The sequence below is a fragment of the Aythya marila genome (assembly GCF_965140915.1).
Source record: "Aythya marila genome assembly, chromosome: 1".
NCBI lineage: Eukaryota > Metazoa > Chordata > Aves > Anseriformes > Anatidae > Aythya > Aythya marila.
In genome coordinates, this window is record NC_139042.1 from 144,930,664 (window position 1) to 144,947,321 (window position 16,658).

At 39.8% G+C, this 16,658-nt stretch overlaps 1 protein-coding gene across 1 annotated transcript in view; it reads right to left on the reverse strand.

Moving 5' to 3' along the window:
- Window positions 1-324: 324 nt before the first annotated feature.
- The window catches only part of PKP2 (plakophilin 2), a 46,655-nt gene continuing 30,321 nt past the window's right edge, over window positions 325-16,658 (reverse strand). The window contains exons 7-13 of the mRNA XM_082772863.1: window positions 12,582-12,699; window positions 11,018-11,179; window positions 9,985-10,158; window positions 9,236-9,389; window positions 6,914-7,103; window positions 5,821-5,908; window positions 325-3,471 (exon numbers count right to left, since the gene is read on the reverse strand). Coding sequence (XP_082628989.1) covers window positions 3,403-3,471; window positions 5,821-5,908; window positions 6,914-7,103; window positions 9,236-9,389; window positions 9,985-10,158; window positions 11,018-11,179; window positions 12,582-12,699 — 955 coding nt within the window. The 3' untranslated portion in view covers window positions 325-3,402. The remainder of the gene's footprint in view (window positions 3,472-5,820; window positions 5,909-6,913; window positions 7,104-9,235; window positions 9,390-9,984; window positions 10,159-11,017; window positions 11,180-12,581; window positions 12,700-16,658) is intronic.

Sequence of the window (16,658 nt, forward strand, 5' to 3'; positions counted from 1 at the left end):
TCTTTCAATTGAGAGATGTCATGCAGGAAATGCTAGTTATGGCTTCAGTCTACCTGTAGCCAGCTCTTGTATCACTGCAGTCCTGCCACTGTCCCTCTCCTCCATAAAGCACCAGATGTTTACTTGGCTTTTGTGTGAGAGATCATCAGCTCTTCAGGGACGCCCTCTGTCCCTGATTCACACTTTAATATATACAATTCCTATGCAAAATAAGAACCTCACAAACAAAAAAAATTAACCTAAACACTGTGCACATGCACAGTGCAATATTTTATATAGCTTTATTCTATTTGGTAAGGGAAGAAGAGCACAAGGCAATAATATTTAGGAGCAATGATATCAAAAAAAAAAAAAAAAGATGAGAGGATGAAATGAGGGAAGCAATGGCTACTGTCTTGGCAATGAATTGATCTCTGTAGTCTTTGGTACAACATTATTATTTTATTTGGTTGTGGGTAAGACACTATCTCAGCACAGGATGACCTGGGGTCAGTTCCTGGTTCAGCCAAAGACTTTCTGGATGCCCATCACTACGTTTAAAGTCAAGGTCTTGGCTCTCCTCTCTGTAAGAGCAAGTGGGAAGGTTTTATTTCCCAAATCCAAGACTATGGCAAGGATGATTCAGTAGTGATATGGCCCATGGTAAAGTTTACTAGCAAAGGTTTAGCTCAATTAAAGAGGAACAAAGAAATTTCCTGGTGCCTTGACAGCTCAGCAATACTGGACAGAGTTGTAACAGATCGTGAAAGTATAAACAAATTATTTGCGAGAGTACTCTGATGCTTTCAGGCTCCAGTTGTAGGAGTCTCAGTCACTGTACCTAGATGTAATTCAGAAATGAATTTGCCCTTTAAAAAGAAGGGGTAAGATTTGAAAATACATTTGTTGCATTCCAGCAAGGAGTTTCACTAGTAATAACAAAGACCAAGGACAGTTTTTTTTTTTTGTTTGTTTGTTTTTTTTTATTGTGTGTGTGTTAGAGAGAACACTTTATTATTTCTCTAACATTTGTTGCTTTCTTTGGAATCCTGCTGAAATGTTTTTGATTACATACAAGTAGGAGATCAGTTGTAATAAGGCGTGTCATTGTTTCTCATCCATGTTTATAGCTTTCAGTTGTTGCCAGGCCTGACATTCCTCTCTGGGACTTTTGAACACCACCGTGATTTTAAAGAGACACTATCTGTAGAAACAACTCAAAAAGTTTGCACCCTATTCTTAATTATCTCTTACTGGGAGTTAGACTAACTAGAATGCCTAAAAATGCCCAACATTGGTGTGTCTTCTTTTTAACTGAGTGTGAGTTTAACAGAAGTAAACCAGTGCTTGACTATTTCTAACAGCCCTCTCCCTGATCTTTAGACTGCAATTCTTCATTCCTGTGCTACTGTGTCTGTAGTTTGCTTTCTGTATGTTAACTTGCACTACCACTACCTTTATGCAGGGAAAGTAAACTTGTTCAGGCTTCTTGCTCTTTATTCATTCGTGGCGTATGCAGCATTATTTGGGTTAACAAGTTAGGAGATAAAGTTAGATTTTAATTGTCTGTTTTCTGTCGTATTTTAAAATATATAAAAATATTTTTCTCAACATGAGGTGCTATAAATTCCCCTCCCCTGTGTTGTTTTTGGACCTGGTGTATTTTTAAAATGACCTTTTAAAAAACAATAGTATTTTTCAAACCTCCTACTGGAATGCATTTGATTTGTATTATTCAAAGCAAATGTGAAAGGCCAACAGACCTATGAAAATGACCTGTGCTAGGAAAACAGGGTTGTTTGTTTAACTTCTAGGACACATTTTGTTCTGCATGCAGGTGTGTGACTTCCTGGGGACTCTAGGAGAACTATGCATCTACAAGCAGAATTTAGCTCCCTAATATCCAGAAATATGTTTGGACACGGTACAATGTCACAGTCTTCTGGCTGTACATTTCTTCTGGGAGCTAAACCTTTGGCCAGAACTGTTGAAATGAATGGGGCTGATGCTCTCCTCTGTGAGGTCTCTGCTTAAAGGATTAGCCATACCCTTCTGGGCAAGGAGAGCTGTGGTAGCTGCTGTGCCAGCAGTTCAGGGTGGGGGCACAGTACAGATTCCTTTATTGCAGGAAGTGCTGTGAATGAATATGCCAAAGTTTTGGTTGCCATAAACGTCGCTTAGCTCCTCTGATTAGCAGAGTAATGCCAGATCATGTCAACTCATAATCCAATACACAGAGATTTACATATTTACATATTCATGTCCAATTGGCTTAATGGACAATTTAACTGCTGGTTTGTTGAGATAAGTCTTGCTCACTAAAGGCATCAGATAGGGATTTTTAATACTTCTTTTTCCTCTCCTAGGATCACATAATGGGAACAGCCTTCAGGTGTTTAGGAATTTGTCTCCTCCTGTTACCTATTTCCACATGTGCAGACATAGTCCATGAGTTATCACACTGCAGGTATTTGCTGTAGGGAGGATGATGATTTCAACTAAAAGAATATGAAGCAGGATCAGATGAATTCCTCAAGCAGCAATTATCCTAATCTTGCGTACACATATCTATTTCTTCAAAAATAAAGACACAACTCCACCCCCTTTACTATATTTAATCAACAGAATTGGTTTGAAAATGTGATTTTCTTAAAATAATCACTGAATCACCAGCAACTAACTCTTCCAACAATTAGCAAAGAATGATGGATCTAAGTTCAGCCCAAAGTGGCTGACATATTGCTTCTAGAGAAAACCCTTTCTGGACAGAGTTATCAATTCCAACAGCCATGTGAGCAAGGATGAGGAGAGCCAGGAATAAGGAGACATATGTAAAATCAAGTTTGTTTCTTTTGCTGATGATATCTCAAAGGAAAGAGGTTTAAGAACCAGTGAGCACATGAATACAAGTAATATAAAAATAGTCATTTTAACTGCCTTGGTGCTTTTACAGTGCAGGTGGTGAAACAGCTTCTTGTGCATACTCACAGTCTGGAAATTCTTATGTGAAGAAAAAAACAGGTGAAAAATTACTACGTCCTGAGCAGTGCACTTGATGCTTACCCACAGTAGAAAACTATTTGTATAAAACAATCTGAAAATAATTTGCTGCCAATCAGCATTTCAAACCTCTCTGTATAAATGCCTGTTATACTAAAGGCAATCTGAAACTCTGAAAAATGGTAAACCTAAATGAAACTTCACCTCAGCTGTCTTGAAGAATCCATCTTTGGTTATTTATACATTGATATACACAGTGACAATGTGATTAGGATTAAAAACACAGGTCAGCTATCACAGGCCACTGAAGTCTCTTTTTTTCTGAGATACTTCCTGGTTTGTGATAGCAACACCAACCAGATGAAGATAGTTACATTAATTGATGTACAATCTCCTTTATCTTCAGTCGTATTATGATTTGACTCAGTCTTTTAGTGAGTTATAGGCTTTCGTGGTCCGGGTATTGATGAAATCTGTCTTCTTAAAGTCAGCCTTTGGAATGAAAGAAAGAATAATTAATTACCTTCGGTGCCAATTCTGCAAGGGAAAGGTGAGTTTACCTGCATAAAACTAGGTAGGGAGTCATGACAGAGGTCTAGGCAGACAGAGACAGAATATGCATCTCCCCAAAGTGACTCAGTTTAGACTAAGATAAGTGAAAAGGTCTTCTACAGCTCTCTCACGAGGGGTGCAGAGGGGCAGGCATGCTGTGCTCTCTGGGGATGGGGACAGCAACAGGACCCAAGGGCATGGCATGCAGCTGGGACAGGGGAGGGTCAGGCTGGGTGTTAAGGAAAGGTTCTGCACCCAGAGGGTGGTTGGGCACTGGAACAGGCTCCCCAGGGCAGTGGTCATTGGCTTTTGGGTGGTCCCTTGTGGAGCTAAGAGTTGGACTCAGTGATTCTTGATTGAGTTGGATTCAATGAGTCTTCTTCCCTTCCAACTCAGGATATTCTGTGGTTCTATGAATTGTTGTTGGGAGTTGCTTAACTCTCCAGTGACTGTATGGGGAGCCTATTCCTCTAGTTCAGCTCTACAGACTTGTAACTCTAGGTTGCTAATGTCACGTGAGATTAACTCTATCTGAACAAAGAGTTCAGGACAATGCCAAAATGCCTCAGGATTGTATCAATCTCATTTGATCACATGATTTCCATTGGTTATTAGGCTGACTTCTAAAAAAAATATCCAGACGTTAGGTCGCCTTAAGTTTTCAGTGCTGTACCTGATATCTCTAGGGGCCATGATTCATACAGGAACAGCAAGTAATCAGGATTTTTGAAAATCAGAATAGACATATGTGTCTTATATGCACATCCAAAATACCAAAGACTTCAGAAAATTTGTGCCTTCTGGGATATTGTGTTATGGTTCCAGGACCCTTATTCTTGAATGCATATTTCTGATTTGTGAGGCAGCATACTGCTGAGTATGATGCAAGACTGTAAAAAGATACTGTATTATGTACATTTCCTTGAGCAAATTGGAATAAAAAATTTACAGTTCTTAATGTTTTTTTTTTTTTTTTTTTTTTTTTTAATTTTTAGTTTTTGTAAAGCTAGAAGCCTTCAGTTGCATTGTTACTTTGTTAAGAAACAAACTGGCTAACACGCTGAAGGCTGGGAAAATGGGATAATTTTAGGTTATTGGGAATTTTAGGTGACAAATTCTAAGCAGCAGGAAAATAGGGAATGAGTACAGTTTGAAATGCAAGCTGGAGGTAGGCAGGTTGAAGTCAACCCAGCTGTGCATAGAAAAAGCACTTATAGAACCTCAAAAGGAAAGAAACAAGTTGGTTTGTTGGCTGGCTGATTCATGCTGGTCATTTTTTGATTGATTTTGACTATGGCAGTAACTGTTTGCCAAACCTTTTCCTGGCTGTACCATTTTGTTTGTCCCTGGGCTTACAGAACATGCAAACAAGGAGAACAAAACTGCTCTGGGTTTAAAGCAAGAAGCTGCTTTGCCCTTCATTTGCTTTTGCTAGCATCTTATGCCCTCTGTGTCAGGTTCGTTCAGTCAGTGGTGGATGGACAGCTACTAAGCATTTTCTTCTCGCTATCTGATCTGGCAGGCAGCAGCAACATTTTTCATAAACTTTTCCAGTGCATATAAAACCGCAGAGGGAGAGAATATGAACAAAGATGAGCGAAAATTAAGGGCATGGATTGCTTGTGCAAGATTTTCTGTAATCATCCCCTGCCTTGGGCAGGGACACTTCCCCCCAGACCAGGTTGCCCAAAGCCCCATCCAGCCTAGCCTTGAACACTTTCAGCCACAGCTGCTCTGGGCAGCCTGTTCCAGTGCCTTTCCACCCTCTGAGTGAAGAATTTCCTCCTAATATGTAATCTGAAGTTTCCCTCTATTAGTTTTTAGCCATTATTCCTTGTACTGGCACTATACTCCCTGACTAAGAGTCTCTCCCCAGGTTTCCTTTAGGCTCCCTTTAGGCTGCTGTAAGGTCTCCCCGGAGCCTTCTTTTCTCCAGGCTGAACCACCCCAACTCCCTCAGCCTGTTTGCATAGGAGAGGTGCTCCAACCCTCTGATCACCCTCGTGGCCTCTGCACATGCTCCAGCAGGTCCATGTCCTTGTGCTGGGGGCCCAGAACTGAACACAACACATCAGGCGGGGTCTCATGAGAGGAGAGCAGAGGGGCAAAATCCCCTCCCTTGAGCTGCTGGTCATGCTATACATGAGTAAGAGAAACACCAAATTCAGAGATCCCTTGAAATCCTATCAAGTAATAGCGCAGAAGTGCTAAGAGCCACAGAGGTCAAACGAGACCTGAAATAGATCTGAAAGGACAGATTAAATGTTTCTGCTACAAGCCAGGTCTTACCTTTTTGTAAGCACTGTGGAGATCAGTATGTGACCACAAGGAACAGAGGAGGACTGAAGCAGCCTTACTAGCTTTGCTGAACATGTTACTGCAGTTTTGAAAAAAGAATGATAAAACGTTTAAATTTCCACTTCATAATCACAGTGCATATGTAGACTTCAGAATATGTAACCTTGTAGCATTTGTTCTGTCACCCTTTCCTCTTAAATGCTGCTTTCTTGCTCTTTAGGCATTCTAGTGCACCTCATGCTGTCCTGACTACTGAAGCAAATGAAATGTACCTTCCTGCTTAACTCATTCTGCAAAATTATAGATAAATGAAGTACTCTATAGACTTAATCTTAGAAAAGCTATCATATTAATTCAAATTCAGTTGAGGAAAATAAACCTCAGAATAATAAGTATTCTAAAGGATCTTCCCAGCAGGTAAAATATCTAGCTAATTAGACAGGATTAATACTGTTCAGGGCCTCATGAGGCTTCCTTTAATGAGATGAATTTTCTCTTTCTTTTTGTAAAAAGAGAAGAAGGCAAACAAAATAATTGTTCATATTCATAAAGCATTATTCTTTTTTATTTGTTACTGTTTGAATATTGGTTACATGTGATTAACTATTAAAGAATGATTGAAGAAAATTCACAATCTATTATCCATAATGCCACTTTATAAATAATTCTTAAGTATGGTTCCATCATTTCTATAAAATATATTCTTGTGCTAACAATTAAAGATTATCAGGGCTGTGTTACAAAGAATAGGAAATAAAGAAACTTTCTGGGGACAGATAAAATACGACTGTCTCCAGCTAAACATATTAGAATACAGTTAGTATTGTGCAGTCATCTTTGGAGGTGCTATTTCAGGTGCTGGAGCATGGCAAATTTACCTGTGGATGAAACAATTGTTACAAGAGATTTTTTTGTATTTTCTAATATGTGTAATCTTATTCAGAATGCAGTCATTTTTAAGCTGCCTTGTACCTTAAGACGCAGTGTTTTCCTCCCAGGTAGCAGAGGTTGCAGTTCCTTTTTTTTTCCCCAAGGGAAAAGAGGAAGAGGAGGGGAAGGAGGGAAGGCTTCTCAGCCATCTTACCTGTTGTTCATGCTAATCGTAATGATCTTTGGTATGCCATCAGCATTCAGGAGAAGCCGTGCGTTGTGAGAACTGTTCTGTGTCAAATTATACAAGGTGTAGCAGATGGAAGCTGTGGTTTCACAGGCAATATCAGACCCTGGGACAGACTCAGGAAGTATCGAGACCAAATCAGGCAAAACTTCTCTAGCTGTAAGTTGGAAAACAGACAACTCCATTATTAGCGGGTACAGATTTATCTAGGAATCCTGCAAGACCTCAGTCCTCCCATTCAGCACCTGTCATGGTGCTGTCTACTCCCCCCAGAAGGTCATGGTTTCATAGCTGCGTTATATCCCCACAGTTTAGGTTAATGCCTCCACACAAAATTTTACAGTGGCTGCCACTTCCTGAGGAACCATGTGCATCCTCTAGCTAATCATCGGGTTACAGGTATACAGCAAACTGAGGGAGGGTGACTATAGCACGAATTTTTGTGGGAGCGATGTGGAGACCTGTGCCATAAGGACCAGTCCATGCCCAGAGCTGGTGGAGAAAATCGCAGCGGTCAGCAATTGGTTGTGACCAGTTGCTCCCCATGTAAAAAGCAGCATCAGGCAACAGTTGGGGGCATTTTGGAAAAGGAGGTGCTTTTTGTACTCAGCATGAGGCCATACTGGATATTCTGTCCTCTTTATCCAGTGTGCCACTTGAACTGAGAGCATTTTGTTCGCTCTGACTTCTGCTCATTCCTTCAGGTGGGTGTGTAACAAGGTTTGTTTATATTGAGATAAAATCACATACAATTTAGAATAGGACCTTTAAAACTGAATGAGACACCTCCTATGATAAATATCAGTCAAAGCAATTATGTCAGAGATGATAGTCTTTTTTTTTTTCATTGGTAAATCAAGTAAGTTGATTTTCAGAAAGCAGTATCTTGAAAATGTCTGTATCTTTACATCTGGCAGTGTCTTGAAAATGTCTGTTCAGAACAGGCTATTTTTTTCAGATCAAATAAAAAAATTAATCTCATTTTCCAATCATTTTATTTTCACGTTTTATATGAAATTTAACTCAAACTGGTATCATATATTCATTTTGCTTGCTAAATAGAAACACTTTTATTTAAGAAACATTACACTTTTCCTTTCTTTCAGCCAACATTATTTGGAGAATTTGACCTGCATCCACATATGTCAAAAATATGTGGATCCACAGTCGATCAAAAATAACTCCTTTCCATGGAGAAAATGTTCACCTGAAATTCCCTCAGTTCCTTCTACCATGTGTAAAGAAAGAAAATGACTGTGAAGGTGAAGCACCTTTCTCCAGAGCTTCATGCTACTTTCTTCAGAGCTTCTGCATTTTCCACCATCTTTTATACATTTTTTTTTTTTCCTACGGAAACCCTGACTTCTTCCTCTCAGGTTACTTCCTACTCTTTCAAGAGGATTTACCACTTGCAATTTTTAACACCATATGTATTATACTTTTGAAATCAGCACAACAATGTAATATAATATTTTCATTAATTGGAATGTTTTCTAAAGATTAAACAGTGCCAAGGAGACTGTTCTGCAGACTTCTGGAGGTTAACCTATCCCATGAACAAGCTGTAGGCCTGTAATTTCCCCTTCCCCCTTTGGTGAGAACACAGAAAATGACAACAAATGATGTGAATGTACTTATCCTATCAGTAGGAAAAATATTCAAATATAAATTAAATTGAAATGAATTGAAATTGAACTCAGAATAGAAATGTCTTCTGATGTGAAAATAATTGTAATGTTTTAGAAATAAAGCCCTCAAAAAAAAAAACAAAAACACAATTATTTTCTCTGTAGCATCTTCTAGCTTCATTTTCTGAAAAGTTATACAAGATAAATGTGCAAGAGACAAGCTTCTAAAGTTTTATGTATAAGAGAAGAAAATACGATCTTTGCTAGAAGAACTGGAGATATTCCACAATTCTTACAAAGGACTACATACCTGTGGCATACAGGACTCCGCGGTTACCTTCCTTTACCCTATTTTAAGCACAAGAAAAACTCCCTGTCCAAATCTGTGTAGATTTTGTGTCTATTATTTATTTTTTGAAAGTAACATCAATAGAAGTATCTGATGAGGAATACACAATGTACAGAAAACTACAGGTTAGATTCTTCCATAGGCAAATCCCTTATTTTTAACACTGCATAAGGACTACAAGTATCTGACATAAATAGTTATCTACTAAACCCACATACCATTTTTTTTTAATGTTTCTTTATTAAAGAAGGAAAGAATAAGTAAGCAGAGGAGAGAAAGAAAGCCCAAGACACAATGTTAGTCTTTGCTCACCTATATCGTTTTGCAGAGAGGTGTTGCGAGACAAGTTCCTGAGCAGTGATACTGCTGTCTTCTTTACTGTCGGGTGGCTTACATGCAGCATAGTTCGAATACTTGGAAGGCCATTTGCTTTCCAAACAACAGTCTGAGCCACTGCAAATGGCATCTGTTGTAAGGTACATGGCAATAATATGTCATTATGATGATTGTATAGCCTCATAAATAACAGCAGTAGGTTCTCTGCATCATCTTAAGTATATTTAAATTACTTTAGATCTGATGCTATGTATGAGTTGCAACAGAAGAGGAAGATGATATAAATCAAGTTTCAAGCCCTCTGTTTCCCACATGCTCTTTGGCCAGTTCCTAAGCCAAAACATGACAGAGGTCATCAGTTTCTTCACCATGAAAGTGATGTGTGGCTGTGTGACTTCTTCTCCCCATGGGACTGATTACGATCCACAAAACCACTCTTTCACAATTTTAGCATCAACTCATCCCTCACTGTGCAATGAATTAGCAAATTTCATACACAGGCAGAGTGAAAAGAAGTGATCCCTGTATTTGCCAAGCAGGAAATATCTGCAGTGCTGGTTATGACTTTCTTTTCAATGTTCTTTGATTTCACTGACTGTGCCTGGGAATCAGCGGCTTGTCAGTGGTTATTTGAGCTCAGTGCTGTGAACGTTGCATTGCAACCCTATACTCTATGCATTTACATTAAGAAAGCAGTGACAGAAAAAAGAAAAAAGCTGCCTTACTGGTCCAGTGCCAGCTGTGAGGTTCTGAAGAGCTCCCAGAGATGCTTCCTGGGTATAGTTTCTGGTACTCTTTGCTATTAAAGAGAGATATATCCTAATCAGTGTCGAATGCCAGAGCGATTCCACACCCCTGGGATTGCTCCTTTCCTCAGGTAGTGGGGTGTCCTGCTGCTTCTAAACATATAAACAGATCAAGCTGTTAGAATCATATATGACATATGACATAAAGCATCACAATCTAAACTAGCAATTTTGTAACTCTATGACCAGATGATTTTGCAGAGATTACTACAGACTACTTTTGTCATAAGAATGAAAGTGAACATTAATGTAACACAGATATTTCTTAGGCAACTTGTAAGATTTCAATATTTAATTGTACTGACTATTCCATCCAAAAAGAGAAGACAGGGAGAGAAACTGCTTTGCATCTCTAGCTATTGATATTGGCAGCTGAGCTGAAGGAGAAAGAGAAATACCATGTTAGAGCCCTACTGTGGATGTAACAGGGGAAGAAGGAATACACTCTAGCAAAAGTAATGGATGTCCTTTCCCTTTCTCCCACCCCAATACCTGTTTTTCTCTCCACCAACTCCCAGCTGCCAGAATATTTGAGATCCATACCACATTGCATCAGAAGAAGAGATCCAAAAGCCAGCAAGCCATGGAAGCTGGCAAGTTACCCTGTGTTGGTTTCACTGCTAAAACTTCCACAATGCCCAGCCATTGGTAGGACACTTGCACAATTGCTGTATGTGGCACAGACACCATTTAGATCCATCAGAAGGGAGGAAACTGACTGACAGTATCCCTTAACTAAGGAAACTGTGATTGCTTTGTCACTTGCACCATCAGCAACTGAACACGACAATGGGTGTTTGGAAAGGCTATTGATAAATTTATATTTTTGGGGTGAGTCACACTACTGGATACATCACCAACAGAGAAGCAACCAAAGTAGATCACAGCCTTATTGTCCAGAAGTTGTTACAACTGTTTAACCAAATGAGATGTAAGGAAACATGTGCTTTACCTCTTTCACTTTTCTGCTCCGTGTTCCAAAACAGCCGGGTGTTCTGTCATGGGTAGGGATATTTCTTCTTTGCATATAAATGCTCTGGGCATAGCTCTCAGGGAGCTCTACCTCTAATTGGTAGGAAAGATTGTGAAGAATGCACACACAATTCTCTGTGGCCTAAAATAGAAAAAGAATAGAAATCTTGAAAGCTTTGGCATGTTTTGAAGGGGCATGTGTAGACATGGGGAGAACTTTCATTTTTGGATCTTGAACAATTAACTGCAGATCTTCTAATGGCTTACAGAAGAGCTAGTCTTCATGCCAGTGATCCACAAGACTGTATTTACACCAAGAAATTAAACATGTCCTGGGATGTTCCTGAGCGCTGAGGCCAACTGGCACAGACGGTTGGGATCAGAGCAGGGTTCATGCCTGTTGGAAACGGTCCTGACACATTATAATTCTTGAATGTACCTGGGAATTGTTAGGACATGTGCTATTTGGCACAGACCAGAAGTGTGCCAAGGAACGTATAGGAACTTAAGAGCAAAGATGATCACGTACGCACCCAGCCATAATGTCAGCAAAAGGAAAACTTTGTGTTTTACCCAAGGATACTGCATTTTTCTGTCATAGATTTTTTTTTTCCCCTCAAATCAGATGTGCCTTTCTAGGCATAGCTAAGGTCAAATTGACACTTTCTGAGTGATGAGTTTAATGGCAAATAGTTTTATTACCTCCTTTTTTGAAAGTGAAAAGGGAGTGAGTGGTTTTAAGATAAAATGCAGCAGGGAGCTATTGGCGCAAGGGTTATGTGCTGGATTCTCCCTGGAGCTAATGGCACTGAATACAGGGATACGGAGAAGCTCAAGTAACTAATCCTAGGAAAGAGCTATAAATGTACAGTAATTAACACTATACAGCACAAGTTATAGCAGGCATGCCCGAAGTGCCTCATAGGCTACAGTTAACCTCCTCAGTGACTGATGGTCTTCTCACCTAACCTAACGGCACCCAGCTAAAAGACAAACATTTAGTCTAAGCGATGCTCAGGGCTCAGTGGTGGGAGGAAGAGAACGAGAGGAACTGGCTTCTGGAGGTGTCCCTGTCCTTGCAGTTACTGGCTTTTAAAAAAAAATAGGAAAATGAACCCCATTCAAAATGATGAAAGCTCCTAAATTACACTGCCAGTCAGATTTAGGCTCTTCATTTCCTAAGGGGTATGTAGCACTAAATACATAGGAAAGTGCCCAGATTAATTTTTTAAAACTTCTAGCTAGCTAGCTCCCTTAGACAACTAAAAAGGTAATATCTAAATCTTTAAAAGTTTCTAGTTCTCTGTGGTGATTCTGAAAACTGTTTTCCTACAGCTAAGCTATGTTATTCTTTTACACAGTAGGATAAAAAACACTTTTAAAAGCTTCTTTCTGAACTTTCATCTTTGGTAGTTCTAAAAGCTTTGGAAATAAGTGCAGGCTTGGCAGCTATATCACAACTGTTTCTGCAAACCGGTTTCTGAACAAAAAAATGCTCTCTCTGTGATTTCCCCCAGGAAAAGACCTTCCATCTTGAAGAATACCTTGTCATTAGGCTCGTGGTCTGCAATAGCTCCTTGAATGTAATACACAAGAGAATCAATCAAGCCGTCACAGTCTCTCATCCTTTGCCTTCCTTCTGGGCCAGCAGAGCTCATGTTTCTGTGCAGGAAGGAATATATCGGTAAGAAAAGATTTAGGCAAAGATATTTCCTTGTGCCCCTCTGATGAACTATTCCAGATAAATCTTAAAATACTGAAGTTAAGGATGACTGTTTTTTTCTTCTGCAGAACTGTGAAATAGTATGAGCCTCTAAGTAAAATTACTTCAGTGGATTCCCAGATGATAACAAATAACTATGAAAAACAAGCTGTTTGGATGGATAAGGTATAACATGACTCAAATCTCCATCTTGTTGAACTGATCTTTTTAAGCAACCTGGTTCAGTGGGAGGTATCCCTGCCCACAGCAGGGGGCTTGGAAGTAGGGGATCTGTAAGGTCCCTTCCAACCCAAACCATTCTATGATTTTCCAAACAAACAAATTAGACTTTCCTTCTTCTTCTTCTTCTTTTTTTCTTTTTCCGATTATTCCATTTTTAGGTATTTGTATATATATGGGACATCAGCTATGTCAAACTATCAGAGGAAATGTACCTTGTAAAAAATGTCCATGCATACAAATGTCCTTTAGCATTTACCTAAACCCAACCAATTCTTGAACACCCCCCAACAGACACACGTTCTCAGTGTTTTAGCAACATCCACACATTAATTGTAAAAGCTCTGGAAAACAGAAAAAAAGCTGTTTCTTTATATCCTAAACTCATTCATGTGCTCGTAAATAAACCACAGAATAAAGGCACCTTTTCTCAACTTAAAGATAACCTATTTCAGTTACGGACCAGGTTCACACGGCAACCCATGTGCTCTTAGAGAGGAAGTGAAGGCAGCCGAGCCCACGGAGAGAGCTTGGGGCGTCTGCGTGATGCCCACGTCTTTGGAGATACCAAGGTCCTCAAGGTCCAGTTAATAGTTTCTATGTCCCACTGAAAACACTCTCAGTGCAATGCCTCCACTGCCCCTGTGCTACTCCTTGTGCTCCTGCACAGCTTTCAGCAGAGAAAATGTGCAGGGGTGAGGAAGAGTTAAAAGTACACCACACTCTGCTGCTTCCCAGCTTCCCAGAGCAGCCTTCTGCCTGCTGGCACCTAAGCAGACGAAGCTGAAGCCTCCAGAAACTGCTCAGCCCAAGTGGGAAAAATGCCAGATGCCTTCTGCAGATGCCTTCTGCTGTTGCACCGCAGTGGCTCCAGCATGCCTGCGCACACTTTCTGCCTCCTCCAGGCTCACAGGAAGCCACTGCTGGCCCTGCTTTCTGCTGACTTTTCCTGTGCTTTGTGGTAACCCGAGTGCAGCTTGAAAATGAATGATGAAAGTGATTTAAAAACCCATGAAAAGCCAAGGACACACTTCCTGTATGAAGTTTGGCTCTAAATAAGCTCCTGATTTTCGGGGAAGTAGCAACATTTACAGTTTTGAGGTATAATTATTTTTACAACGGAACGACCTCTGAATTATGGAATGCTGCAATTGTAAATCTAGGCCTCATTATTTTGGACTCCTGCTGCTCTGCTGGCCAAAAGGCTGCACACAGTATCACATTCCTGCTTCTTTGTTTGAAATAACATTAAATACGGCCCAGTGTTAGCATCTATCACAAACAAGAGGGTCATGCACTTTAAATATTTGCAGGGAGTTTATTTTACACACTTACTTTAACCACTGGAAATTACAACAGTTTAAAATGTTATTAATGACAAAGCCAGGAAGGCATAGCTTTAAATTTTCCTGTGGCTTACTACTGTAAAATGCATGTGATTTTAAATACTGCCAATGAAGTTCTGTACCCACAGACCCTGGGAGGTACATCTTTAGGTTAAATGCAAATGCATTGTAATTTTAGTTTTACTTTAGGTCATGCTGTTAATAATGTCCCTATTTATAAATTCGTTCATGTTCTCATGGAATTACATATCACAGAATTAACATTCAGGTTCCTGTATATGGCATCACTTTGGAATTTAATTTTACCTAGAGATGTCACATTTGAGACATGTCATGCTTTAGTGAGTTTATGGTTATGCTGACAGAAATGTACATGCTACAGCCCTTCTAGTGCATAGCATAAATAGTTTCTGAGGTACACAGACTAAAAATACCATTAAAAGATAAGCGTGGAATTTCCCACACCAAAGACACTTCTGCTGATATAGCACTTCATCTTGTCACAGTACGTTATTCTAAAAATCACTGAAGTTTACACAGCTGTGATCACGCTGAATGGCTCTAAAAGGAAGAGCCATCACTCAGCCTTGTTTCTAGTGTGACTGTGGTGTGGCACATGGCTTCATAGATCAGGAAGCAGAGAAGGGTATGAAGCTGAGGCACTGTCCTGCTCTGCAAAGGAAATGCATTCCTGAACTGTTTCCTTAAGTAATTGATCCTCAACTGTTTATCCAGAGGCAACACTACGTGTATCCATGTGTGTGCATGCATATATGGCCACTCCATTCTCCATCTCCCTTTCTCTCCTTATTACCACAACGTAGACTGGGAAGGGAAGACCTCTTACTCTCCCACTTGTCCAACTACAGTTGGAACCATTTTACTCTGAATAGGGTCAGATTTAGTTCTCAAGGCAATGGGTTGACAACTGAAGCTTTTTTTTTTCTAATGAAATGCTGGGAAATACCAGGAAGAAAATGTTATTAGACTAGGAAAAAAAATGTTTCTGAGAAGCCTCACATAAGAATCAATTGCTAATTTTAAAAAAAAAATCATTTTGAAACAATGGCTTAGCAAATTGCAAAACTGACTTCATACTGCCTTCCCAAGATTTTTGTCTCCTGACAACTGTAGCACCTCCCTCTGAGTTTATGAGTTGGACTCTCTTGTAGTGGAGCTCCCGGAGGTCTTGAAATGTGCATCACTGGGGCAATTGCCATGGTTGGACTGGCCCAGAATTGCAGCTCCTGGCAACCTCAATGTGAGACTCCAGGGATACCTACAAATCTTCAAGCCTGTTATGCAAGCTTGTTTTACTTGCATTTCATCAGAAGTATACTAAAACAAATACATCTGTGGAAAAAAGAATCAGCTGGAGTCAAGATCAACAGTTTTGTAGAAAATCTCTTCTGCTACACAATTCCTGATACTTCTGCCCTGCATCAGTACTGAACGGTTGGGGAGATGCAGCATTAGACAGATTGCTGCTTGCAGGGGCTCTTTCCTTTGAGAGCCTTGGAACTTAAGCTTTGATATCATCTAGCCATTAAAAATCTCTGACTTCTGGCATGCTTACATATGCTAATCCTGGTGACATGCCCAAACAATACTGCATGCTAAAGTGGATACATGTCACTACCTACATGCCTCATTCATCTCACACTGAATTTGCTGCTTCTATTTTCTCCTGCACATGCATATGGTAGAAATATATCTGTGTCTGAAGTAGGCATTCACCCTTATTCCAGTGGCATTTATGGAGGATCAGCTAATTCCATGTCAGGGAATATTTTATGATCCAAGTGAGGTAAGTACAAAGAATTGTAACACAGTAAAATCAAGCATGATTTCGATAGAAGCAGAATGATAATATATGTTCAGTTGCACTGCAAATTTAACCAAATGAAAGGGATACTTCCTTTAAGCCAGCACTGAGTAACATTCTGGCAGACAATGTTGGAAAAGGTTTTTGCACTGCTGTGAATGATCCATACTACTGATAAGAAGAAGGCTTTTGCTCCTGGGACTCATCCTGCCAAAACTGGTAATTTGAATTTAACTCAATTATGTGACAACAATTTCCTGAAATAGTTCAGGAAATTGTATTCACTTCATGCCTTATGCAATTCAAAAATGCAATGAGAAGGGAAAGGAATCCAGGGATCTACACAGTAATGCTAGGCTGCAAGCTGCTGGCTGGAAATAACAAAATTCCTTTCAGGAATGGGGGGAGCAGACAGACCAAAGACTAGACAAGAGAAGATAAGAACAGATGGAAATAAACCTAAAGGAATGGCTATGCTATGCAAAAAGCCTAGGTTCAAAGACTTGTT